The 26,335-nt window shown below is 51.1% G+C and overlaps 3 protein-coding genes across 13 annotated transcripts; all 3 read left to right on the top strand.

The window, feature by feature from the left end:
• The first annotated feature begins 8 nt into the window (after positions 1-8).
• FUT11 (fucosyltransferase 11) lies at positions 9-7,819 on the top strand. Its single transcript, XM_019936057.3, has 3 exons — positions 9-860; positions 1,241-1,866; positions 3,277-7,819. The coding sequence occupies exons 1-3, from the start codon at positions 153-155 to the stop codon at positions 3,422-3,424; spliced, it is 1,482 nt and encodes a 493-aa protein (XP_019791616.2). The 5' UTR covers positions 9-152; the 3' UTR covers positions 3,425-7,819.
• A 1,268-nt stretch (positions 7,820-9,087) lies between these two features.
• CHCHD1 (coiled-coil-helix-coiled-coil-helix domain containing 1) lies at positions 9,088-10,386 on the top strand. The gene is made up of 3 exons (XM_004314674.3): positions 9,088-9,248; positions 9,374-9,492; positions 10,088-10,386. Exons 1-3 carry the CDS (start codon positions 9,125-9,127, stop codon positions 10,199-10,201), a joined length of 357 nt encoding a protein of 118 aa, XP_004314722.1. The 5' UTR covers positions 9,088-9,124; the 3' UTR covers positions 10,202-10,386.
• Positions 10,387-11,987: 1,601 nt separating this feature from the next.
• On the top strand, positions 11,988-26,327 carry ZSWIM8 (zinc finger SWIM-type containing 8). Of its 11 annotated transcripts, none has more exons than XM_073793434.1 (26): positions 11,988-12,727; positions 14,826-14,979; positions 15,221-15,315; positions 15,489-15,736; positions 15,837-15,944; positions 16,057-16,138; positions 16,259-16,379; positions 16,778-16,979; positions 17,128-17,303; positions 17,678-18,671; positions 19,431-19,562; positions 19,695-19,874; positions 19,977-20,160; positions 20,373-20,471; positions 21,066-21,190; positions 21,639-21,879; positions 21,978-22,136; positions 22,241-22,469; positions 22,647-22,936; positions 23,091-23,314; positions 23,821-24,312; positions 24,556-24,739; positions 24,843-25,019; positions 25,180-25,299; positions 25,623-25,733; positions 25,862-26,327. In XM_073793434.1, exons 1-26 carry the CDS (start codon positions 12,520-12,522, stop codon positions 26,308-26,310), a joined length of 5,784 nt encoding a protein of 1,927 aa, XP_073649535.1. In that variant the 5' UTR covers positions 11,988-12,519; the 3' UTR covers positions 26,311-26,327. The 11 variants fall into 11 exon arrangements, with proteins under 11 accessions (XP_073649535.1, XP_073649537.1, XP_033698132.1 ...); XM_073793436.1 differs by having other exon boundaries at positions 11,989-12,727; positions 25,555-25,733; positions 25,862-26,202; XM_033842241.2 differs by having other exon boundaries at positions 11,990-12,727; positions 15,489-15,661.
• Positions 26,328-26,335: the final 8 nt, after the last annotated feature.

Below are 26,335 nucleotides of genomic sequence, written 5' to 3'. Positions count from 1 at the left end.
TGCCAGGATTAGCGGCTCCCGCGAAGTGGCCGGCTGAGGTGGCCACTGAGCTGCGCATGCGCCATGTGCCCCTGTGGCGTAGGACCTCGTCCCGTCGCGACTCACCGCGAGGTGGGGCCTGTTGCTGAGGGGCTTCGGCTGTCAGAGTAGACATGGGGGCCGGCCGCACGGGGGCTGTGCTTGCTGCCCTGGGAGTGCTTAGTGTCTGTGCGGCCAGCGGCTCAAGGCCCGTGGCGGAGGGGGAGACCGGCGGGGAGGTGGAGTGGGCGGAGCCGTGGGACGGCGCAGTTTTCCGGCCTCCCTCCGCGCTGGGCGCAGTGGGGGTGGCGCGCGGTCCAGGGACCCCGCGGCCGGGGAGGGGGGAGGCGGTGGACCTGCCGGTGCTGCTATGGTGGAGCCCAGGGCTGTTCCCTCACTTCCCGGGCGACTCGGAGCGCATCGAGTGCGCGCGCGGCGCGTGCGTGGCCTCCCGGGACCGACGGGTGCGGGGAGACTCGCGGACGCGCGCACTGCTCTTCTACGGCACCGACTTCCGCGCGTCCGAAGCGCCGCTGCCGCGCTTGGCGCACCAGAGCTGGGCGCTCCTGCACGAGGAGTCGCCCCTCAACAACTTCTTGCTGAGCCACAGTCCGGGCATCCGCCTCTTCAATCTTACCGCCACCTTCAGCCGTCACTCGGACTACCCGCTGCCGCTGCAGTGGCTGCCCGGGACCGCCTATCTGCGCCGCGCGGCGCCTCCGCTCCCGGAACGCGCGGACTGGCGCCGCCGGGGCTACGCGCCGCTGCTCTATCTGCAGTCCCACTGCGACGTGCCTGCGGACCGGGACCGCTACGTGCGCGAGCTCATGCGCTACATCCCGGTGGGTGAGGGGGGGCGGGAAGGGGAGGGTGGCGCGCCGGGCTGAGGCCGCGACCCCTGGTGTCCAGGCCGACGTGCCATATCTTTTTTATTTTTTTAACATTTTTATTGGAGTATAGTTGCTTTACAATGGTGTGTTAGTTTCTGCTTTATAACAAAGTGAATCAGTTATACATATACGTATATCCCCGTATATCTCTTAAGTCTCCCTCCCTCCCACCCTCCCTATCCCACCCCTCTAGCTGGTCACAAATCACCAAGCTGATCTCCCTGTGCTATGCGACTGCTTCCCACTAGCTATCTATTTTACATTTGGTAGTGTATATATGTCCATATATACGCTGCCCATACCCTCTTGACGGCGTGCTGTACCCCACTCAGGTGGACTCATATGGGAAATGCCTGAAGAATCGGGAGCTGCCCACGCCGCGGCTACAGGACACAGCCACAGCCACCACTGAGGATCCAGAACTCTTGGCCTTCTTGTCCCGCTATAAGTTTCATTTGGCCCTCGAAAATGCCATCTGTGACGACTACATGACGGAAAAACTGTGGCGCCCCATGCACCTCGGTGCTGTGCCTGTGTACCGCGGCTCTCCCTCTGTGAGGGACTGGGTGCCCAACAATCACTCCATCATCCTCATTGACGACTTTGAGTCGCCGCAGAAGCTGGCAGAGTTTATTGACTTTCTGGACAAAAATGATGAGGAATATATGAAATACCTGGCATACAAGCAACCTGGGGGCATCACCAACCAGTTCCTTCTGGATAGTCTGAAGCAGCGGGAGTGGGGAGTGAATGATCCTTTACTGCCTAACTACCTTAACGGCTTCGAGTGTTTCGTCTGTGACCACGAACTGGCTCGGCTGGATGCCGAGAAGGCCCATGCAGCCTCTCCTGGGGACATCCCTGTCCCTGAGCCTCATATTGCCCAGCCCTCACACATGGACTGCCCAGTGCCCACACCTGGCTTTGGCAGTGTGGAAGAGATTCCTGAGAATGACAGGTAAGGGTAGCTGGGGTCCCCTGTGGCTGTCAAATCAAATGATTTACTGACTTGCTTCCTGCAGGCAATAAATTAGCACTAGGTGCTGAGGGGATGTTGTATAAGGAAATTATGACATGGGATCACTCTGCCTTTAAGGTATCAAGAGTCTAGTTGTGGGGATAAGACAAACTGCGAAAGCTCAGTAAAAGGTGAGATATCATTCAGGGCAACAACATACAAAAATCAGCTTTTGTAAACAATGTTTGCAGTAGTTCAAAAAAAGCTTCAACTAGAGCAGAGGGCCCGTTCAGGGAAGCAATGGGGGAGAGACAAAGCTGGGCCAGGTTGTACATATTCTGAATACTAGGCTCTGGAGCTGGACTGTCCTGAAAATCAACTCAGCTATTTATGGAGCACCTGCAGCATGGTGGGGCTGGGGATGAGAGATACAGAAGAGAGTATTCTGAGGGAGGTTTGTCTGCAACAATCAGGGTTTATACCTGTTAACCTGGTGTAACTATTAACAGCACCTCCTTTCATTCTTAAAATTACCCTGATTTGGATGATAAATTATGTTTGTCCTAGACAGAGTAGAAGGGATGCTTTCAAAGGATGATTAACAATGGTAGGCAGTGTGGATTGGAAGGGAAGTGAGGGGGCTACTGCAGTAGGTGGCAGAAGGTGGTGACATTGGGAAACAAGGTCAGCATGGGAGGTGGGGTGGGAAAATGTTGAAGCCACTTGCAGCAAACCACACCTGTTGGGGGAGGGGTGATAAAAGATTATTAGCCGTGAGAAAGAGAGGCTGCTAGAATGTCCTGCAGAGATCACCTTGGACAGTGGATGGCAGCAGAGGGCTGGCACAGTTTGTTCCTGGGAGTGGAGGTAATTTGTATCCAGTAATTTACATCAAGTAATTTGTATCTAGTTTGTGCTGAACATAATATTATGATTTATCAGAGGAAAAGTGTAACACATTAAAAAAAGAGAAACATTCAGGTTCTGTCTCATCAAGACACTGGATACTATTGCACTTTCATTTTGATTATTGAAATAGGTGTAACATAAAAGGTAACCATCTAAATATGCCCCCTTTCTTTTCTTAGGGAGATTACTGTGTCCATAGTTTGGCCCCTGTCCTGCCTGCCTCTTAATTCCCTCCACATTTAGGGACCAAGAGCAGGCAAGTCAGGAAATTTAACTCATTGGGGGAGGGGGGGTGTTGTGTGATAAATTTGTGTTTGTGGCTTACTGCCTGTCACTTGGACTAGTACTGGGTTTACTTCACATTTCCTTCCCTCAAAGTGGATCCCTCGTCCTAGCCATAAACCACTGTATCTGCTTAAGATTTCTTTGGCCATTCAGAGAAAGGTAGGACTCACAGCTGTGCTGAGGTTCCGTAATCCAACTCCCATTTTGATGTTTCAGCTGGAAGGAGATGTGGCTGCAAGATTACTGGCAAGGCCTGGACCAGGGGGAAGCTCTCACTGCCATGATCCACAACAATGAGACACTGCAGAGGAAATTTTGGGATTACCTAACTGAGATCTTCATGAAAAGGAACCAAAATCTCTAATTACTCTTGCAAGAGTCCTTAACTTGATAGAGCTAAGGAGATGGAAGTCCTTATTCTACCGTGGGACATGAAGGGTATCTGCTACGCAAGTTCTTAATGAGCACTGTCTTACCATGAGTTCAAAGAATAAGTTATATCTACTGATATTTTATTCTAAAGATGTGTAGCCAGGGTCTCAGCCTATGGTAATAGGGCCTCTCCTCAAGGAGAGATGGGGGCATCCAGTTCTTGGTTTAGTGGGAACCAGAAGCCTGAAACACCCATTTGATTAAAGGTGCTGATCAACAAAAATTTTAAAGAACTGCTTATTTCTCTAGCCATATCATCCTCTCAGTCATGATTGGGACAACACGTTAGTACTTGGCTGTGAATGAGGTAAGATGGGCCAGGTTTAGCATCTTTAGAAAACTACTGTGCTATTCCTCAAACCATTCATTATTCGGTACCTTTCCCAGTCTCCTTTCCTCATCTCTTGCTTTATAAACTGTTATGTTGGTGGTGAAGCAAAACTCCTGGTGGGTTGTATTCTGGCTCTCTGGAGTTGTATTTTTTATATCATTTACTTTGCTTTTCATGTCAACCTTTTCATTTTGAATGGCTTTTTCTTTCCTGGTTTTCCACAATTTCTGATGGAGACGGAGTAGCCTTGCCACCATTCCCACATTCATTTTCCCCAGCATTAAACTGCCTGTAGATTTGACAGCTTTTCTTACTGCTGGTTTGCTTCTTATCTAGGGCATATCTGAAATTCCTTCTCCACTCATGAGTAGAAAGATTCAGTGGCTAATAAATGTCATGCCAATTTAATGAATTGTCCTGCTCTATTTTAGATTAGAGATGGAGACTCAGGCTGGAAATGACAGCAGAAAAAGCTATGATTTTGAAATGTTGAAATAGGCCAATGTGGATCTAAGTGCAGATTTTTATAAGTCCTTGATCTCTTCTGTCTGCCTAACGAACTCTTCTATTATTTTTATATGCTACAAAAGTCCATTTCCCCCCAAAACTCATGAAAATTATGGCAGAAAAAAACAGCCCAGCAATATAGCTCTAGTAATTCTTTCATATTCTGTGGCACTTTTCACTTTAAGTGGGATAAATATTCCAACTTCATTCGCTCTATTACTGTTACAACGCACAACTTTATAGTACTTACTGAGACTACATTTTGATGGAGCCCACCCACCTAAGCTCAAGGGCATGAGAAGCGAAGCAAGACATTTAAGCCATCACAAGTGGCTGGCTAAATAAAAAGTTGTTAGTCAGATTTAGGGAGGTAGCCAGACCCTTCTATTGCTGTGGTTTAAACATACAGCTTAATGGACAGGGAGACCATTTGCTTTTTCTGGGGCAGTGGAACAAGAAAGAATACCTTGGATCTTAGAACTACCCTGGTTGTAATATTGTATTAATGAGTTATCACTAGAGAAGTTCCATAGCTTATCAATATGTCTGGTTTAATTAGTGTGTGTGTATGTATGTATATATGCACACATTAATTTACAAACATATATATATATATATATAGTTGTAAAGACTGAAGAGGAAGATGATGCTTATGACTTCAGTACAGACTATGTATAATAGAATCTTGTCCTTCTATAAGGTTTTGTTGGGTTTTAATTTTTTTTTTACATCTTTATTGGAGTATAATTGTTTTACAATGGTGTGTTAGTTTCTGCTCCATAACAAAGTGAATCAGCCATACATATACACGTTCCCATATCTCTTCCCTCTTGTGTCTCCCTCCCTCCCACCCTCCCTATCCCACCCCTCCAGGCGGTCACACACCACCGAGCTGATCTCCCTGTGCGATGTGGCTGCTTCCCACTAGCTAGCTATCTACCTTACGTTTGGTAGTGTATATATGTCCATGCCTCTCTCTCCCTTTGTCACAGCTTACCCTTCCCCCTCCCCATATCCTCAAGTCCATTCTCTAGTAGGTCTGTGTCTTTATTCCTGTCTTATCCCTAGGTTCTTCATGACATTTTTTTCTTAAATTCCATATATATGTGTTCGCATACGGTATTTGTCTTTCTCTTTCTGACTTACTTCACTCTGTATGACAGACTCTAGGTCTATCCACCTCATAACAAATAGCTCAATTTCGTTTCTTTTTATGGCCGAGTAATATTCCATTGTATATATGTGCCACATCTTCTTTATCCATCCATCCGACGATGATGGACACTTAGGTTGTTTCCATCTCCGGGCTATTGTAAATAGAGCTGCAATGAACATTTTGGTACATGACTCTTTTTGAAGTATGGTTTTCTCAGGGTATGTGCCCAGTAGTGAGATTGCTGGGTCATATGGTAGTTCTATTTGTAGTTTTTTAAGGAACCTCCATACTGTTCTCCATAGTGGCTGTACCAATTCACATTCCCACCAGCAGTGCAAGAGTGTTCCCTTTTCTCCACACCCTCTCCAGCATTTATTGTTTCTAGATTTTTTGATGATGGCCATCCTGACTGGTGCGAGATGATATCTCATTGTAGTTTTGATTTGCATTTCTCTAATGATTAATGATGTTGAGCGTTTTTAATATTTTGAGCAGACTGCTAAACTGTTCTGTGTGATATACCAGCTTTTTAAATAATTAATTAATTTATTTGTTTTTATTTTATTTTATTTTTTTTGCGGTATGCGGGCCTCTCACTGTTGTGGCCTCTCCCTTTGCGGAGCACAGGCTCCAGACGCACAGGCTCAGCGGCCATGGCTCACAGGCCCAGCTGCTCCGCGGCACGTGGGATCTTCCCGGACCGGGGCACGAACCCGTGTCGCCTGCATTGGCAGGCGGACTCTCAACCACTGCGCCACCAGGGAAGCCCATATTTGTTTTTATTTTTGGCTGTGTTGTTTCTTCGTTGCTGTGCGCAGGCTTTCTCCAGTTGCAGCGAGCGGGGGCTACTCTTTGTTGTGACGAGCGGGCTTCTCATTGTGGTGGCTTCTTATTGGGGTGGCTTCTCTTGTTGCAGAGCATGGGCTCGGCTTCAGTAGTTGTAGTTGTGGCACGGGGGCTCTAGAGCGCAGGCTCAGTAGTTGTGGCGCACGGGCTTAGCTGCTCCGCGGCATGTGGGATCTTCCCAGGGCCAGGGATCGAACCTGTGTGCCCTGCATTGGCAGGCAGATTCTTAACCACTGTGCCACCAGAGAAGCCCACCAGCTTGTTTTTAAATTTAGGAAATCTAGCTCTTTAGAGCTAGATCAAAGCTAACATCAAGTGTTTATTTAAAAAAATAATGGCACCTGCTTGGAATGGGGTGAAGATTTACAGAGAATTTACCATTTTTGGCTGACGTGAAACTATATAATATACTGCAAAATGGAAATTCTGCAACAGACCTCGCAATAAACATTTATATATATGGGGTGCTCATATATTGTTTATATATGAGATGCTTCAACAACTAGGGTCCTAAAGATGTGGCCAAGCAAAGCTATAATTTAGGCTGGGTTTCACTGCCAGGGTGGTTCTTTTTTCTTTTCCTTTTTTTTTTTGGCTGTGCCGCATGGCTTGTGGGACCTCAGTTCCCGGACCGGGGACTGAACCCGGGCCCTTGGCAGTGAAAGCACAGAGTCCCAACCACTGGGGAACTCCCCTTTTTTCATTTTATTTAATAAAAAATGCCCTTTATAACAGCATGGAAAGTTTTCTGTTTGGACTTTTGCAGAAAAGAATAAGAGAGAAAGACAGACCTTCGAAAATAATTATGTTAAAATTTGATATAGTAAGGACTCTTACAAAAGAAGCCAAATTCAGGACTCTGATTTCTAAGCTTGCAATCTATTTAAATGCAGATGCTAGTTTATATAGTGCAAAATACATTATTACCTAAGTGCAAAATAAGGTTAGGACTCAAATTTCATTATGTGCAATGAAAAGGGTAGGTGATGGTTATGCAAGGTGTAGAATCATCCCTACCTCTCCTGTCTAATTACAACAGTTCACACTGGCATTACCTTAGCACTTTTATGTACAAAGTAGGCCAGTTTTTTATGAATGATTGTGGCTGGAGACTCATGCCTGCTTTGTGGTCAGTGCTTCCCAGACTTTCTCCTTTATTCCTCTTACCATAAAAGTATTCAAAACCAGGTGCTACATTTCTACAAGGGAAAGCAGAACCAGGAATAGCCACATGGCTATCTAACTAAAGGCTTCACTTTCTCTGTGGAGAAAGCAAGCAATGTGAATTTTCTCTGGTTTGGGGCCCAGCCTGCTCTGTATACAGTAGCAGACTTGGGGTTATTGGTGGTAGAAGTTCTGATAGGAATTAGCTTTATTTGTGTTGCTGCAGTGGGGGTGGAGCATGGGGCTGATGCCTTTATTATTCCCGAGTTGCTTCTTCGATTATCACAGGTTTAATTTTGTATAATAAATGGCTTCTTTTTAAACATTGTCTTCTGCTTGGTTTTATTTCTGGGGTGAAGATGGTAAAGCTGGAGACTTGCAAAAATATTTCAAACATTTGTTCATTTAACAAGTATTTATTGGCACTACTCTAGGCCTTGGGGATACACCACTGAACAAGATAGACAAGGTCCCTTCTCTCATGATGCTTACATTTTAAATGGGTGTTGGGGGGTAAGGCTGTAAACAAACAATAAATGAACAAGATAATCCAGACTATGATAGGTACTCTGAAGAAAATAAAACAGGTTGATGGTGGTTTGGATGGAAGTCAGGGAAGTCCTCTCTGACATGAACTGGGACTCAACAGAAGAAAAAGAACCAGTCATGCAGAGATAAATGGGAAGATTCCAAACATCTGTGATAAGTGATTAGCACACACTAAATATTGCGTCTCCATAGTAGTCACCTTATGAACTACAAGCTTGTCCAAGTTATGCTTCCATTACCAGAGACACTTCTTGGAGCTCATGTGTAAATGCCTTGAGAATGAGTGGTTCATCTTTGGATTGAGTTTTGTAAACAGCTAAAAGTCACTTGGTGGGGAGGAGGGGGCGGGGGGAAAAAAGTAACTTAGAACCAAGTCTGATTAAAGCTAGGCATCATAATTGAAGGGCCAAGTGTATAAATAGGAATGGTACTGCTAAGTACCTTCAGAGGATTGGCGAGAGGATTAACTAAAACGATGAATGCGAGAAAGTGCTTAAACCTCACCCAATCCAGTGAGATCACTACAAATGAACAAACGATATCTAAGCAGCAGCAGCTGTTAAGAGTAAATGAGCCTATTTTTCTTCGCGGCTTCGGAGTGGCTCTAAAGGTAATCAAAACCAACAGTTCTTAAAGGTTTATTAAAATAAAATCATTCCCAACGTAGCATCTTAAACTTGTATTTTGATTCGCTCCCATTCTCTCTGCCCTTGCCTGTGTCAATCACCCTCTAATCCAGACTTTACCACCAGAAACTAGAGTCCATTTATCAGGCCTCTTTCCTGAGTGTTCCCGGCCCAGTACTGCCCCAAGACTTCAGAGCCGGGAGCCTACAAGAGTCAGCGTAGATTCACAAAAGAGTCCCAAAGACTCTCCTCCTAACCTGCACACGGGTCTGCACCAGCCGTGATCCGACCCCGGCATCAAGGCGACCCCGCCAAGAAAAGAAAGAGGTGCATGCTGGGGCGGGAGCGGGGGGGTGGGGGGTGGGAGAGGTTGTCGGCGAGTCTCGTCGAGCTCGTAGAGGTCACGCAGGGTCACGCACGGCGCCGCAGAGCCTGCCGGGAGCTCGGTGAGCAATGGCGACGCCCAGCCTCCGGGGTCGGTTAGCAAGGTTTGGAAACCCGCGGAAGCCCATACTGAAGCCTAACAAGCCCCTCATCCTAGCTAACCGTGTCGGGGAACGGCGCCGGGAGAAGGGCGGTGAGCAGTCGGAGCCGTGGAGGCCCCAGAGCGGAAGTCGGAGGAGTGCAGAGGGCTGCTGGGTGGGAGGGCCGGAAGGTAAGGGTCTCCTTGTGACTGAGGGTCCCCGCGTTCTGCTTCTCCAGAGGCGACTTGTATCACGGAGATGTCAGTAATGATGGCTTGCTGGAAGCAGAATGAATTCCGCGACGAAGCGTGCAAAAAAGAGATCCAGGACTTCTTCGATTGTGCTTCGAGGGCTGAGGTGACAGGAGACTCCTGGGGTGCCCTTTTGGGAGGAAAATGGGGGGCATACAGTAATGATTCTTACTGTCTCTTGCTAGGAGATAAGAAAGTCCCTCTCATTCTAAAAGGGCGAGGAAGTTTTTGGAAGCTACCTGAGTCACGCCAAAGTGGGGAAGGTTACCGTTTTGAAGGCATTGTGATCTTGAGCGATTTGTTTCACTGGTTTTAGCTTTACTTGGTGCAAAATGAGGTTAATATTAGTATCCACCTTACAGAATTTTGTGAGTGTCAAGTGAAGAGATGAATGGGAAAACCACTTTGTAAAGTTTAAATTGCTGTTCAAATAGACATTATTGTCTGAAGTAGAACTAAAGATAGTAAAGGACAGGTTGTTTGGTTTCCAGCCTAGACTTAATTGCCAGCTGGCATGGTAGCTTCAGACCATACAGTCATTCTTGGGTCCCAAGTTCTTTTGATGAAAGGGGACTGGGAAGATGACACCGATCTCCAGGCTGGTTAATACCTTAGTGTGATTTGGGGTGTTGTGAGAACTATTAGCTTAGGTCAGGGCCAACTTTGGAGCTATCATTTTAATTTTTGTTCTGTGTTTTCAGGCAGCCCGAAAAGTGAGATCAATCCAGGAGGACCTGGGAGAGTTGGGGAGTTTACCCCCCAAGAAATTGAATAAGTTGTTAAATAGGTTTCCTAACAAACCTCATGTCAGCTGAAAATGGAGAAGCATTTTCAATGACTGGACTATAGCTTCTGAGAACTATGCAGAGGCATTTTAGAGATGTTTGCACTGCCATGCTGTCTTTGAAGAGTAGGAGGCAAAACACTTTCTTTTACCCTTTGGAATCATTATGTGGGTGGAAATTATGCTTTATGTTGAAATAAAATCCTCTGAAGAGAACTTGGCCTTTTGTTGTGGATTAGGTACTCCCACCATAGTTGAACCTTGTGTCCTCCCCTACACTCTGGAAGGTCTTTGCTCCCTAATTTGCACCAGGTGCAGGACAAAAACCTTTGTCTTGTCCTGCATTTGAAGTCCTGTATACCATTTAATGCCCTTGCCTTTGGATGCATTAAGGATGTTGGAGTCTGTCTATATGCAGAGTTTTTTGCCATCATCTGTAAGTATTTAGCGACTACCTATTTTGTGCATAACCCCTGCAGGGTGCTGCGGGAATAATCAGAAGTTCACAAACTGATGACCCAAAGGTACTGCAGATGAATTTTATTTGGCCCACACAGTTAAAATTTTGTTTTTAAATTAGCTGGCCACATTCAAAAATAGGAAAAATGTCATAAAAAGCCCACTTTTTAGCTTTTCTTAAAAAAATCAAAAGATCTGGCAACTGTAGTTTCTTATTCCCACATGGAAATAAAGATAAATCAAGTAGAGCTGATTATCGTTTGTCTCCATTCTCCAGGGATCTGGCCACAGGACTCTCCCAAATGATGAGACTGAGACTTAATTGGCAATTATCTTCTTTGTGTATCACCTGTTCACTTCTCTCATTAAGTTATCCGCCTAGCTGCTGAAAGCATTTACTTTTGTGACCTCCTGATATTAGAACAGTTGTATAGCATTTTATGTATACTCTGCCCTTCCAGGCATAACTGAGTTAACCTTTTCTATGTACTTTACAGCACATACATCCCTTTAAATGTACAAAGGGATCATTGGGGGTTTTAAAGCTCCAGTGGGATAATTATTAAGATAAAGAAGGGGCCGTGCCTCCTTGACCCCCCCACAGTTACCTCTTTCTATAGTCCACATACCCCATTGGTGGAGCACTGGGCAGTTGCCTGGTTCTGCAAGCTGTTAGGAAGAAGCTCAGTGCTTAGGCATTTTGTACTAGCCTTGGAAGTTCTTAACCTACAGTCAATAGACTCCCAGTAAGAGGTCTGTGAATATGGATGAGAAAAAAATTTTATCTTTAACCACAACTTAAATTGAGCATTTCAATTAGGGCGGTGGGAAACAAACCACAGTATTACTAGCAATACCTATGTGAAATCACAGTATCTCAATATTTAAATTCATCACTTCAATATTATGGTAGTTATTACACTTGATGCTGGATCTTATTTAAAGTATAAATAAAGAACTACTATGTTACAAATTTGTTTTATTAATATTTTGATAATTGTATTTCAACATAAAAGGTTTCCTTTGTAATTCTTTTGTTTACTTATAAACAATCTGAGAAGGGGGTCTAGGGGCTTCACCAGGCTGTTAAACGGCCCATGGCACAGAAAAAGGCTAGGAACCCCTGGACTCAAAGGCCCCACTGACAAACAGTGCAACTATCTCCTGAAATCAAACGCCTTCTTTTCCTGTTGCTTCGCCAATTAAACCCCATTAAAAAGTCTTCTGGAATGCAGGCTTCTGAACTACAATTCCCAGAAGGTGATGCGGCCCCGGGGCCTATCCGGAGTTAGGACAATAACCCCACCCAATGGTTCCTGTGTTTGTCTCTTGACAGCCTACAACTCCCGACATGCGTGGCGGCTGCTTATTTCTTCGGGACATTATGGACGCCGGGTTATTGCTGGGATCTGTAGTCGTTTCGTATACTTTTGGGGGTTGGCTTCCTCTTACGGTATCTGGGGGTGGGCTCGAGAAAAAAAAGCAGGAAATGTAGCAATTAAACAGGTTCCTTATATCCGCGCGTACCGGCTCGGGTTCCTGGGCGCGCGAGGGCGGAAGTGGTGGTGGCCGGCGCGGCCGGAAGTTCAGATCAGCTGATGGGGGAGGCGGCGCCGCAGCCGCCAAGAGGCCCCGGCTTCCGAGCGCTTCGTCCGGGCCTTGAATCTCGGAGACTGGCCACGATCCCCGTTCACACCTCGCAGTTGGGCAAGGCCCCGTCCCGTGTCTCTCCCAGGCCTGAGATCCTCGCCCGGCACGGCCGCCCTGAGCGCCCCGGCCACCCCCAGCCCCGGCTCGCCCCTCAGGCCCCGGGCCTCCCCACAGCCCCCGGCCGGCGGCCCAGGCCCCGGATCCGCGGGGGGGGACCCGGCCCCGGGGGGTGCGGGCCCCATGGAGCTGATGTTCGCGGAGTGGGAGGACGGAGAGCGCTTCTCTTTCGAGGATTCGGACCGCTTTGAGGAGGATTCGCTCTGTTCTTTCATTTCCGAGGCCGAGAGCCTCTGCCAGAACTGGCGGGGATGGCGCAAACAGTCAGCGGGGCCCAATTCCCCCACTGGCGGCGGTGGCGGAGGTGGCAGTGGCGGTACCAGAATGCGAGGTGAGGGTGAGCTGGAAGGAGGGGAGCGGGCAGGCCCTGCTCCGGCCTTGCTCGAGAGCTGTCCCTGCTCGGGAGCTGTCCCAAGCTGTCCCTGCTCGGGAGCTGTTCAGGACTCGCTTTTCCGGTCTTCCTGGGGCTGCCTTCTCCACACCTGCCTGCCTGCCTCTGTGTGTGTGTGTGTGTGTGTGTGGGAGTGATGGCTGGGAAATTCTGGGTTGGATAGGATTAAAGACAGAAAGTAGATCTTCTGTGGTTCATTTGCCGTAAGAGATGGGGTAAAGGAGAAGAATTCCCTCTTTGACTTGGGAGTACTTACCGAGTTCAGCCTGAGGCAGGCCAGAAAATAGAAAAGAATGTGGGTAGGGGGTGGATTGTGAAGAAGTGACCACTTGAGGTGTGTCACCCCATTGCAAAGTGTATTGGGAGCTTCTTGATTCAAGGTGATGATCTCTGATCCCCGTTGCACCAAGAAGGGATTCCACCCAGAGCAAAGTGGAGGTGAACTGGCCTACGAGAGGGGTGTCACATAGGTTTAGATCAGAGACTTGGTTCCTGGCCATATTGAACATCTGTCAGAAGCCAAGCCTGGGACCACTGTACTAAAGCCTTAGATTTCCTTCATCTGGGGCCTGGGGAAGAGTGTGCGTACTTGACTCTCGAGTCTCGTGAAACACTCTTCTTGCTTTTCACTTGAGTTTCTTTCATCCTTGGGTCTTTCTGATGAGTGCTGTGAAGAATTTTGCTTTTGTTAAAGAGGATGGAGAAGAGAGTGATAACAGAAGCCGCGCAGACTCAGGACTCACCACATTCTTGCCTTCTTCAAGGCACAGTTTGAGCTTCATTGGAAGTGGACTTTTTTCACCAGTTGAGGGGTTTAATTTGTGATTCTACTCTGGACATTCTAAGGTCCTGTTTTCAAAAGGCCCTGGAGAGATTTCCAGCACCCCTTAGGGACAGAGGGAAATTTACATGTGTCACTGTTTAGGAGTGGTAATATTTACCTTCATTTGGAGAGATAGCATATGCCCTGTACACACGCACATCATAGGTAGTTTCGCTATGGGTCTTCTATGAGCTCTTTGCTTCTTTCATATTTGCATGTGTGGGTAGGCTTAGAGCTCCCTCACTTTGAGGGAAGTAATTGAAGATGGTGGTGAAGATTTTCAACATATTGGTATCTTTATGAACAGGTTAAAATCTAGGAAAGCATGGCATTCCCCCCCTCCCCCGCCAAACCTACCCTTTTTCAGTTGCTCATTTATAAAATAAGAAGACTGACTTTTTATTTAGAAAGGTTCCTTTCAGCACCATTATTTTCTATATGTCTTTTAATCTGACTAGCAATTTGGTGAGATATGCAGTCTGTTGCGTTTCACTGCTTTTTGATTAAAACAGTGTGGGAGACTTTGAATGGTAGCTCCATCTTACTCCAGGTGAGTCCAGGAGTGGCAGCCAGGTTCCCTTGGGGTAACCTCTCCACCCCCAACCCACACCCCAGGGCATCCACTGTGGGAAGCCAGGGCTCAGGTGTGCCAAAGAAAGTGCAGACTCTCTCTTGCTTCTGGAGGTCCCTCTCAACTCTTCTGGGCTCTGGCCTATCTTCCCTCCTTAGATGGAAGCATGGAGTCATTTAGAGAGATAGTAAAAAAAAAAAAAGGGGATAGTAAAAAAGAAAGGGACAGTAAAAAAAAAAGCACTTAGAGAAGCGAATGCCAGGGGAGATATATACACAATGTAATATGAATCTCAAGTGCTAGGTATATGGGAAATTAGATGCCAAGCCAGGTGAGACTCATTACTTGCTAGGATGCTGGGACACACCTGTTTGGCTAGGAGTTTCTGGGATATCCCTGGTATCTTCTAGCAGGCTGTAGGCTGGGGATTGCTTAGCTCCCCTTCCCCAGATGGAGTCTTAAGGGTTAGTGTATCCTCACAGGAGGGTCCCTTGGTTTTTCATCCAGATGTCCTCTTTCCTTCATAGTGAAGGCGAGGAGGGGGGAGGGCGCATCAAGATGTGGCATTGGCATCGGTGCCAAGTAATCATGGCCCTTTTTGTTTCCCCTCCTCTTTCCCCTTACCTCAACCTTTGTTTCCAAAGATGGACTGGTGATCCCACTGGTGGAGCTGTCAGCAAAACAGGTGGCGTTTCATATCCCATTTGAAGTGGTGGAGAAAGTTTACCCCCCGGTGCCTGAGCAGCTCCAACTCCGAATTGCTTTTTGGAGCTTCCCTGAGAATGAAGAGGATATTCGGTGAGGCTAAAGGACTGACGGTGGGGAGTGGGGTCCTGATGTTCCACACCGTGCGCTGGGCTTCCTACGGAACAAAGGGCACCGTACTTGGGGCTGCGGTAAGGAGGCAGCCGGGGCAGGGAGTACCTGGGATTTTCCCCAGCACGATATGACACTGGGGAGTGCCCGGGGCATGGTGGTCTCTGACAGGGTCTGTGGAAGGGTATTTGCTGCATTGTGGCTATGTCTTCTTCACTCCCAGACTGTATTCCTGCCTGGCCAACGGCAGTGCAGATGAGTTCCAGCGAGGGGATCAGCTATTCCGCATGAGGGCTGTGAAGGACCCCCTGCAGATTGGTAAGGGCCCCTCACCAATTGGTACTTCCTGCTCCTCCCACCCCCTGTGTTAAGAATTAAGGAACTACTGCAAGAAGCTGGAGCAGGTTGTCTGAAGAACTGCAGGGCCAGGGTCAAGGGCAGAGACCTGTGTCTTCGTGGCTCTCCCTGACCATACCTATGTTTCTCCCCAGGGTTCCACCTGAGTGCTACAGTGGTGCCACCTCAGATGGTCCCCCCCAAAGGGGCCTACAACGTGGCTGTGATGTTTGACCGCTGCCGGGTCACTTCCTGCAGCTGCACCTGTGGGGCTGGGGCCAAATGGTGCACCCACGTCGTGGCACTCTGTCTCTTCCGCATCCACAACGTGAGGCCCTCCCAATTTATCCTGGCCCTATTCTCCGCTCCACCCCCCCTTCTCTGCTGCATGCCTGGCCACAATGTGAGCCCCCTCTCCTCTCCTACTCTGCCTCTCTGTCCCCAGCTCCGATGTCAGCAAGCCTTTTCCCAGATTGTTTCATTTCTCTCGGTGTTCCCTTCAGGCTTCTGCAGTCTGCCTGCGGGCCCCAGTGTCAGAGTCCCTGTCTCGACTGCAGAGGGACCAGCTGCAGAAGTTTGCTCAGTACCTCATCAGTGAGCTCCCTCAGCAGGTGAGGGAGGTTGACACACCCTCTCTGACTAGTCCAGGGCTGCATATCAGCCTTCCTGTTAGGCCGAGGCCTCCTTGGGTCACTTCTGCCTTTGTGTCCCTTTCCCCCTCAGATCCTGCCCACAGCCCAGCGTCTCCTGGATGAACTCCTCTCCTCCCAGTCAACAGCCATCAATACAGTATGTGGAGCCCCGGGTGAGTGTGGTGAGAAAGAAGGGCAGCAGGAAGAAAGCAAGCTTGGGGGTGCAGAGCGCCACTTACTAAAGGCGAATCCAGGCTCCTACCTCTAGGTGACTGACTGCCTGTCACCCCCAGACCCCACAGCAGGGCCGTCTGCCTCCGATCAGAGTACTTGGTATTTGGATGAATCAACACTCACTGACAACATCAAGAAGACACTGCACAAGTTCTGTGGCCCCTCCCCTGTGGTGTTCAGGTAAACAGGATCTCTTCATGCCTGTGTCTGTGGTGGGAGGGGCGCATCCCTCGGGCCATGGCCAGTTTCTTTGTTTTAGTAATGCATACCTCTCCCACTCCCCCCCTCACTCGTACACTGCCTGGCGCACACGACATGTTACTAGTGAAATCAGTGGGTGATGATAATTTTATGTAGTCACAGAGTGGTCTGTCCTTAGGTAGAGCAGGAGTTATTTTGCTTCCTTTCAGCGATTGGGAAACTGAGGCAGAGGGCAATTAAGAATTTTTGTCTGGGTCATACTTTTTCCCCTGTACTCTGTATTTTGACCCCTTTTGTGTCAAAGTCCTGTTGCTCTTTCACCTGCTTTATTCAGCCCCATCTTAGGGTCATCATTTTCCACTCTGCGACTTTCACAGTGATGTGAACTCCATGTATCTGTCTTCCACGGAGCCTCCGGCTGCTGCTGAATGGGCATGTCTGCTGCGCCCACTGAGGGGCCGCGAGCCAGAGGGAGTCTGGAACTTGCTTAGCATTGTGCGGGAGATGTTCAAGCGGAGGGACAGCAATGCTGCCCCCTTGTTGGAAATCCTCACCGACCAGTGCCTCACCTACGAACAGGTAATCCCGCAGAGCTGGGGAGGCCCGTGCTGGCTCATCCTCTCCCTCCCTTAACCGCACTCCCCTCTTGCTGACAGGGACACTGCGTGGGGCTCCTCTGTCTTCCTCTAAGTTGTTAGGTTCATCTCAGAGTTCTCTTTGTTTCCAGATAACAGGCTGGTGGTACAGCGTGCGCACCTCAGCCTCACACAGCAGCGCCAGTGGGCACACAGGCCGCAGCAACGGGCAGTCAGAGGTGGCGGCCCACGCATGCGCCAGCATGTGTGACGAGATGGTCACACTGTGGAGGCTGGCTGTGCTGGACCCTGCGCTCAGCCCCCAGCGGTGAGTCTCCCCCGAGGCTCACCACCGCCGGGAGATGGGGCCAGCCCTGGACAGACCGAGCCCTCATCTCCTGTACATAGACACACGTACCATTTTTCTAGTCCTAGGGAAATGGGAGGTGCTGAGCATTAGGGTTTCCAGTGATTTATGAGTTCTTTTCCTGAGAGGCTTTCTTCCATCCCTCCTCTAAATAACCCACTTTCCCAAATCCCTGAGTATTCGAGTGATGTCTATGGGGCTGGCTCAAGAAGCACTTCCTGGGGTCCTTCCCTGTGCCCCGCTTCTGGGGAATACCATCTCCCCGTTTCCTCCTGTCCCTGCTCGGCGCAGTGTAGGCCCCACAAGCCCTCCTGGCCCCCACTTTGTTCCCACAGGCGCCGGGAGCTGTGTGTGCAGCTGCGCCAGTGGCAGCTGAAGGTGATTGAGAACGTGAAGCGGGGACAGCACAAGAAGACCCTGGAGCGGCTCTTCCCTGGCTTCCGGCCGGCAGTGGAGGCCTGCTACTTCAACTGGGAAGAGGCCTACCCCCTTCCCGGTGTCACCTACAGTGCCACTGACAGGAAGCTGGCCCTGTGCTGGGCCCGAGCCCTGCCCCCTCGGCCAGGTGCCTCCCGATCTGGGGGCCTGGAAGAATCCCGGGAGCGGCCCCGCCCTCTTCCTGCCGAGCCAGCTGTGCGGCCCAAGGAGCCTGGGGCCAAGCGCAAGGGATTGGGTGAGGGGGTCCTCTCATCGCAGCGGGGTCCCCGCCGCCTCTCGGCTGAGGGGGGAGATAAGGCTCTGCATAAGATGGGTCCAGGTGGGGGCAAAGCCAAAGCATTGGGGGGGGCTGGCAGTGGGGGCAAGGGGTCAGCAGGCAGCGGGAGCAAGCGACGGCTGAGCAGTGAAGACAGCTCCCTGGAGCCGGATCTGGCTGAGATGAGCCTGGATGATAGCAGCCTGGCCCTGGGTGCAGAGGCCAGCACCTTTGGTGGATTCCCGGAGAGCCCACCACCCTGCCCTCACCCTGGTGCCTCCCGAGGCCCTTCTACCTTCCTTCCTGAACCTCCAGATACTTACGAAGAAGATGGTGGCGTGTACTTCTCAGAAGGGCCTGAGCCTTCCACGGCCTCTGCTGGCCCCCCTGGCCTACTGCCCAGGGAGCTTTGTACCCGGGACGACCTCGCTTCCACAGATGAGAGTGGCAATGGGCTCCCTAAAACCAAAGAGGCAGCCCCTGCGGTTGGAGAGGAGGAGGATGACTACCAGGCGTATTATCTGAATGCCCAGGATGGCGCTGGGGGCGAGGAAGAGAAGGCTGAGGGCGGGGCTGGGGAGGAACACGACCTGTTTGCAGGACTGAAGCCACTGGAACAGGAGAGCCGCATGGAGGTGAGGGGGCTTGGAGGGGACTCTGAGGGTGTCTCTTAGCCATAGCTGGGAGAGGGACCGCCTGCCTCTGGTTGCGAGTGACAGGACTGTTGTGTGACTGTTAGAATCCTGCAGCAGGCTCCTAACTGGCCTCGCTGCCTACAGTCCATTCTCTTCTCTCCATGTTGATCTTCCTGGAATGTATAATTTTGTCACTCTGCTGCTTAAAACTCTTCAGTGGTTTCCCATTACCCTTAGGGTGAAGATGAAGGTCCTTGGCATGACCTATGAGGCTTCACTTGTTCTGAACTTTGTCTGCTTCTCCAGCCTCATCTAGCTACTATGTCAGTTATACTACACTCAGTTGAGCCGTTCCTGTAGCTTGCCATGCTCTCTCTTACATACATAGTTTTGTACGGATTGGCCTTTCTGTCTGGAATATTCTTCCCTCATCTTACCTGGTTAGCCCCTGTTTCTTCTTCAGGCCTCAGAGATCTTAGAGATCATGTCCTCTAGGAGGTCTTCCCTGAGACTGCCCCTCTGCCCCAAGTCCCATTGAGGTATCCTGCTCATCGGCTCCCCTCTGGACCTTTCCCAGTAGTAGCCAGCTTCACACCTGTTTGTGTGTTTATGTGTCTGTTTCTCTAATGGGCTGTGAGTCTCTGTGGTATACCCAGGACTAGCATAGGGCCCAGTGTATAGCAAGTGCTCATGGGATATTTGCTGCATGAGTGAGTATGGTGTCCTGCAACATGTTTGGTGCCCATGTCCTCTTTCCAGATATTATTTGCCTGTGCTGAGGCCTTGCATGCGCACGGCTATAGCAGTGAGGCCTCCCGCCTCACCGTGGAGCTTGCCCAGGACTTGCTAGCCAACCCACCTGACCTCAAGGTAGAGCCGCCCCCTGCCAAGGTGAGAGAGAACCCCGCCTCCCTCTCCAGTTACCCATAACCCTCTCCCACGCCCCACCCCAGGCTAGAGTCTCCTCCCTCCACCAAGGCGAGTCAGACTCATCTGCCTGCCTCCTTGTGCTTCCCTCTTTAGGGCAAGAAGAACAAGGTTTCTACAAGCCGTCAGACCTGGGTGGCTACCAACACCCTGACCAAGGCGGCCTTCCTGTTAACAGTGCTAAGTGAGCGCCCAGAGCACCACAACCTGGCCTTCCGAGTGGGCATGTTTGCCTTGGAGCTACAGCGGCCCCCAGCTTCCACCAAGGCCTTGGAGGTCAGAAGTTCTATCTGAATCTTGCACTGCCATCTCCTCAGAGACTCACACCGTGATCTCCATTGGGGTGATTGAGGTCTTAGTTCCTCCCTATGCCCTCAGGTGAAGCTGGCATATCAGGAGTCTGAGGTGGCCACCCTGCTCAAGAAGATTCCTCTGGGTCCGAGTGAGATGAGTACTGTGCGCTGCCGGGCAGAGGAGCTTCGGGAGGGGACACTCTGTGATTATCGGCCTGTTTTGCCTCTCATGTTGGCCAGTTTCATCTTTGATGTTCTCTGTACTCCAGGTATGATGCCTGACACTACAGAAAGTGGGGAACTGGGGCAGGGGTAGCTTTCTCTAAAGAGAAACCAAGAGCCCCAAGGCTCTGAATCGCCTGTAAGAAGCATCGGGCAGCTTCATGGAAGGATCTGGAATGATGAGTGTCTTGGGTTTCTTCCCTTTTCATTCTGTCCCATGGTACTTCTGTCTTCTTAACTTACCCCAAATTTTATCCAGTGGTTTCTCCCACGGGTTCCCGGCCCCCAAGTCGCAACTGGAACAACGAGATGCCTGGGGATGAGGAGCTGGGATTTGAAGCAGCAGTTGCTGCCTTGGGTGAGTCTGTCAGTGTCTTGAGCACATCTGTGAGCTAAGCCTGGCCCAGGCCTTGAAGTGCATGAGACATGAGCCCTCTTCTGAAGGGGCTCTATGGTAAGGGGAAAGCCAGCATGACGTGTATGTGCCATGACACATAGTGCCTACGAGACTGAAGAATTGAGGGCAAAAACGTGGACTATGAATGTTCGGTGTTATAAGGACAGCAAAACAGGACTCTAGGGAAAGGCCTTAGGAAGGGGATAGAGTATGGAATATGGGTTAAAAGATCAGTTAAGTTCTAGGTAGGGGGACAAAACACTGTGAGTAAAGACACAGGGGCAATCAAGTCTTCATGAGTGGGGAGCCCAACTTCCCTGAAGTGATGGATATGTTGGGGTGATAGAGAAGGCCAAATTATGAAGGTCTTAAAAAGCAGACCAGAGCTTAGGCCGGATGTATTAGGCAGTGGGCGCCTTCCATAGGGAAGGTGGGTTGGACCAGGAGAACTCCTTACTTCACATGCTAGTGGCTGGAGAGCCCTGGCCTGTTTACCCTTGGCTGTCTTTCAAGTTATGGCCACTCACAAACCCCATGAGTGCCTCTTTCTCACAGGCATGAAGACAACAGTGAGTGAGGCGGAGCATCCCCTGCTATGTGAAGGCACACGTCGGGAGAAGGGTGACCTGGCCCTGGCACTAATGATCACTTACAAAGACGACCAGGCCAAACTCAAAAAGGTAAGGGATTGAGGTACTGGGATTTCGACAGGCAGAGAGAGCAAATTTTATCACCTTTCTCAGGGGTTTCTAGTATAATGGAAGGGCTATTCTACCTACAGGAGATACTGGGGGAATCTTGGGAACACCTCGTAAAGAACGTGAGAGACCAGTGGTTCTTGTAGGAATGCTTGGGCTTGGGGTGGAAGAAGAGAAACTGGGGGCATAAAGTCGTTCATTCATTCATTTATTTCAATATATATGGAATATCAATATACTTAGTCCTGTGGTAAATGTTATAGGGGATACCAAGATATGTAAGCCAGCCCCTGTCTTCCAGCAGGTTCTCCTGTGGTTAGAACTGGGAAAGTCTTCCTGAGGAGGAAGTATTAAGCTGTTTCAAGGAGAAAGAAAAGTAATAGAAGTCAGGAGATAAAGGGCATCCAGTCACCGCTTCTCTGTCTTTCAGATCTTAGACAAACTCTTGGACCGAGAGAGCCAGACGCATAAACCACAGACACTGAGTTCGTTCTACTCATCTAGCCGCCCGGCCACAGCCAGCCAGAGGTCTCCTTCAAAGCATGGGGGCCCATCTGCTCCAGGGGCCCTGCAACCTCTGACCTCAGGCTCTGCAGGGCCTGCTCAGCCAGGGAGTGTGGCAGGGGCTGGGCCAGGCCCCACTGAGGGCTTCACAGAGAAGAATGTGCCTGGTGAGGTGGGGGCACTGGGCAGGGGGGATGTGTGGTATGGAGCTGTGTTGGGCCCCCCTTTCCCAGGCTCATCCCAATGTCCTGTCTTCCCTACGCAGAGAGTTCCCCACATTCCCCCTGTGAGGGTCTCCCATCTGAGGCAGCTTTGACCCCAAGACCAGAGGGAAAGGTCCCCAGCCGCTTGGCACTTGGCAGCCGTGGAGGCTACAATGGACGGGGCTGGGGCTCACCAGGGCGGCCTAAGAAGAAGCACACAGGTAACAACCCATGGGATGACATGGAGGGAAGGAGATTCCTGAAGGTTGGAGTCTGAATTCTGGAGCTTCTGACTTCTGAGACTGTCTTGTCTTGGGGGGGTTAGGCATGGCCAGCATTGACAGCAGTGCCCCTGAAACAACGTCGGATAGCTCCCCAACCTTAAGCCGGAGGCCACTTCGAGGGGGCTGGGCCCCTACCTCCTGGGGCCGAGGACAGGACAGTGACAGCATTAGCAGCTCTTCCTCAGACTCCCTTGGCTCCTCGTCCTCCAGTGGAAGTCGCCGGGCCAGTGCCAGTGGAGGGGCCCGGGCGAAGACAGTTGAAGTTGGCAGGTCAGTGGGAAAAAACATCCTTGTCTTCTGACCTGGCCCACCCCGAGAGCCACATCCCTAGTGTAATCCAACTGTTGTCTCCGTCAGCATCCTCACTTACCCTGGTCTTTTCCAACCTACCTGGACACCCACCTCAGAGAAACCCCAATCCCTGTCCCTACCCCATTGCCCCTTCAGGTACAAGGGCCGCCGTCCTGAGAGTCATGCCCCCCATGTACCCAATCAGCCGTCAGAGGCAGCTGCACACTTCTACTTCGAGCTGGCGAAGACGGTGCTGATCAAGGCAGGGGGCAACAGCAGCACTTCCATTTTCACACATCCATCTTCCTCAGGGGGCCACCAGGGTCCTCACCGTAACCTGCACCTTTGCGCCTTCGAGATTGGGCTTTATGCCCTTGGCCTGCACAACTTTGTTTCTCCCAACTGGCTCTCACGTACTTACTCTTCCCACGTTTCCTGGATTACAGGTAAATCCAGCATCTTGATTTGGGTATGGGAAGGGGATTAATCGATGATGATAAGTCATATCCTTGTGGAGTTACTGACCTGATAGGAGAGATGCCATTCCCATTCCCATTGCCCGTGCTAACCCCACTCTGCTTTTCTCTCCTTTTCCTGAAGGCCAGGCAATGGAGATTGGCAGCGCAGCCCTGACTATACTGGTAGAATGCTGGGATGGGCACCTGACACCCCCTGAGGTTGCATCCCTGGCTGACAGGGCATCACGGGCACGAGACTCCAATATGGTGAGGGCAGCGGCGGAACTAGCCCTAAGCTGCCTGCCTCATGCCCATGCGTTGAACCCCAATGAGATCCAGCGGGCCCTGGTGCAGTGCAAGGAGCAGGTATTTTTACAGGCAATTGCGGACCTGCTTTGGGGCATCTGGGCAGGGAGGTTGGGTCCAGCTCCTGATTCCCATATCCTGGAGTTCACAAACTATCCAGTTGGTCCTCTCATGGTGACACTTGACATAGTAACGTGCTTTCACATCTATTACATCCTTTACCTTACAACTCTGAGAACAGATTATTCATATTTCATAGGTAAGGAGATGTGGCCTATAGTTTAGGGACCAAGATGATCACCGGGATGGAGTCCTTAGGGGAAGCCTCAGGGAGATGATGGGACTTGGCTGGGAGTAGCTAAATTAGTTTGGAACTGGGACTGGTCAACAAGTATTTGTTCATTGTGTGAAGCACTCACTGCTCTGACACTGACTCTGGGCACTGGCCCTGACCTTAGATGCCTCCCCAGGAACCAGCCAACTCTGAGGGAGACATTGGAATGTCATCTAGAACTGTCCCTGAGTAAAGCCCTTCCCCCTCAACCCTCTTTGCCCCTCCCTTCCAGGATAACCTGATGTTGGAGAAGGCCTGCATGGCAGTGGAAGAGGCGGCTAAGGGTGGGGGCGTATACCCCGAAGTGTTGTTTGAGGTTGCTCACCAGTGGTTCTGGCTATATGAGCAAACAGCAGGTGGCTCATCCACAGCCCGTGAAGGGGCTACAAGCTGTAGTGCCAGTGGGATCAGGGCAGCTGGGGAGGCTGGGCGGGGGCTGCCTGAGGGCAGGGGGGTCCCAGGGACTGAGCCGGTTACAGTGGCGGCAGCGGCAGCAGCAGTGACAGCAGCCACAGTGGTGCCAGTCATCTCGGTGGGGTCCAGTTTATATCCGGGTCCAGGACTGGGGCATGGTCATTCCCCTGGCCTGCACCCCTACACTGCTCTACAGCCCCACCTGCCCTGCAGCCCTCAATACCTCACCCACCCAGCTCACCCCGCCCACCCCATGCCTCATATGCCCCGGCCTGCCGTCTTCCCTGTGCCCAGCTCTGCATACCCACAGGTGAGTATGCAATGTTCTACTGGAGATTGGGCATGTGGGAGCACATTGGGAGTTCACGGGGGGTTGGAGTGGGGTACTCCGGGAGGATAACAGGGCTGTCCAAGAGTCCTGGTGAGGTGGCGGGAGTCGGGGGACCCAGCCCAACTAAGATAAGAAATGCAGGATACCCAGCTGTGGGATGAACGGGGAAGAGCTACATCCTAATATAATTTGGAATCTTCCTTTTTTTCTTCCCGCCTCGAGGGTGTGCATCCTGCATTCCTGGGGGCTCAGTACCCTTACTCGGTGACTCCCCCCTCACTTGCCGCCACTGCTGTGTCTTTCCCCGTCCCTTCCATGGCACCCATCACAGTACATCCCTACCACACAGAGCCAGGGCTCCCACTGCCCACCAGTGTGGCCTGTGAGTTGTGGGGACAGGGAACAGGTGAATGGAGGGGAGGCACACCGGGCAGGGGAGGAGGGGAGGGAATCCTCTCTGTCCCTCTCTGGGCTCTGAGTTCCTCATGTGGCTTTCATCCCACCCTCAGTGAGCAGTGTCCATCCAGCTTCCACGTTTCCGGCCATCCAGGGTGCCTCACTGCCTGCCCTGCCCACACAGCCCAGCCCTCTGGTGAGCGGGGGTTTTCCACCACCTGAGGAGGAGACTCACAGTCAGCCTGTCAACCCGCACAGCCTACACCACCTGCACGCCGCCTACCGTGTCGGTGAGAGGAGGGCCCTTCCTGTGCCCCCACCTGCAGCCAGAGACTCTTCCACGACCCCCCCCCACCATACCTCTTAATTGGTTTACCGTGGGGTCAGGTACGAGGCTGAGGTAGAGGGTGGAGGACACACCCTCACCACGTGCCCACCTTTTTCTCCCAGGGATGCTGGCACTGGAGATGCTGGGTCGCCGGGCACACAATGATCACCCCAACAACTTCTCCCGCTCCCCCCCCTACACTGATGATGTCAAATGGTTGCTGGGGCTGGCAGCAAAGCTGGGTAACACCTCCCCTCCCCAGGACCATTGTCCGCCCTCACCTGCTCCCCCCACCTTCCCATCCCAGACCTCCTTCCTAGCTCTTGCTCAGAGTTGAGGCCTTGGTCGGGTATGTGTGCGTGCGCGAGGGGCGGGGGGCTACCTCAGCTCCTGGGGTGGAGGGAGGCTCTCTGCCAGGCCAGAGCTGAGAGATTAAAGTTGGGTCCCTAGGGCAGAGGTGGCCACCCCCGTCTCATGCCCCTCCCCCTGCCCCCCAGGAGTGAACTACGTGCACCAGTTCTGTGTGGGGGCAGCCAAGGGGGTGCTGAGCCCGTTTGTGCTGCAGGAGATCGTCATGGAGACGCTGCAGCGGCTGAGCCCCGCTCATGCCCACAACCACCTGCGTGCCCCGGCCTTCCACCAACTGGTGCAGCGCTGCCAGCAGGCATACATGCAGGTGATAACCCAGGAAGTATGGAGCAGGGTGGAACACCTCCTGGGCAGGCAGGGAACAGATCACCCAGCACGCCAGGGCGGAGGGGCCTGGTTCTGTGCTTAGTGGCTTATCCTCCCCACGTCTTCCAGTACATCCACCACCGCTTGATTCACCTGACCCCTGCCGACTACGACGACTTTGTGAACGCGATCCGCAGTGCTCGCAGCGCCTTCTGCCTGACACCCATGGGCATGATGCAGTTCAACGACATCCTGCAGAATCTCAAGCGCAGCAAACAGACCAAGGAGCTGTGGCAGCGGGTCTCACTCGAGATGACCACCTTCTCCCCCTGAGTCTGGCCCCCCTAGGGCCCTATACAGGGACACAGGCCTGTGGCTATGGGGACCCCTCACAAAGGGGGAACGAATCTTGGCTGGACAGATCATCCCCACTCAGTTCCCTGGTAGCCCAGACTGGCAGCTGTTCTTGGGGCCAAGATGTCTCAGACCCTAGAAGCCTAGGGTTGGGGGAGACAGCCCTGTCTGGGAGGGGGCGTTGGGTGGCCTCTGGTATTTATTTGGCATTTATAAATATATAAACTTCTTTTTTACTCTCGTCTGCCT

This window comes from Tursiops truncatus, chromosome 16 (assembly GCF_011762595.2).
Source record: "Tursiops truncatus isolate mTurTru1 chromosome 16, mTurTru1.mat.Y, whole genome shotgun sequence".
Lineage (NCBI taxonomy): Eukaryota > Metazoa > Chordata > Mammalia > Artiodactyla > Delphinidae > Tursiops > Tursiops truncatus.
The sequence above is the reverse complement of the archived record's forward strand: the minus strand, read 5'-3'. Positions and strand labels throughout refer to the sequence as shown.

Coding starts and splice junctions, on each gene's coding strand:
- FUT11 (XM_019936057.3), top strand. CDS start 153: ATGGGGGCCGGCCGCACGGGGGCTGTGCTTGCTGCCCTGGGAGTGCTT. Junction 861..1,240: donor AGCTCATGCGCTACATCCCG/GTGGGTGAGGGG, acceptor TACCCCACTCAG/GTGGACTCATATGGGAAATG. Junction 1,867..3,276: donor GAGATTCCTGAGAATGACAG/GTAAGGGTAGCT, acceptor TTGATGTTTCAG/CTGGAAGGAGATGTGGCTGC.
- CHCHD1 (XM_004314674.3), top strand. CDS start 9,125: ATGGCGACGCCCAGCCTCCGGGGTCGGTTAGCAAGGTTTGGAAACCCG. Junction 9,249..9,373: donor ACGGCGCCGGGAGAAGGGCG/GTGAGCAGTCGG, acceptor CTGCTTCTCCAG/AGGCGACTTGTATCACGGAG. Junction 9,493..10,087: donor ATTGTGCTTCGAGGGCTGAG/GTGACAGGAGAC, acceptor CTGTGTTTTCAG/GCAGCCCGAAAAGTGAGATC.
- ZSWIM8 (XM_073793434.1), top strand. CDS start 12,520: ATGGAGCTGATGTTCGCGGAGTGGGAGGACGGAGAGCGCTTCTCTTTC. Junction 15,737..15,836: donor GCTGCATGCCTGGCCACAAT/GTGAGCCCCCTC, acceptor TGTTCCCTTCAG/GCTTCTGCAGTCTGCCTGCG. Junction 20,472..21,065: donor AGCAGCAGTTGCTGCCTTGG/GTGAGTCTGTCA, acceptor TCTTTCTCACAG/GCATGAAGACAACAGTGAGT.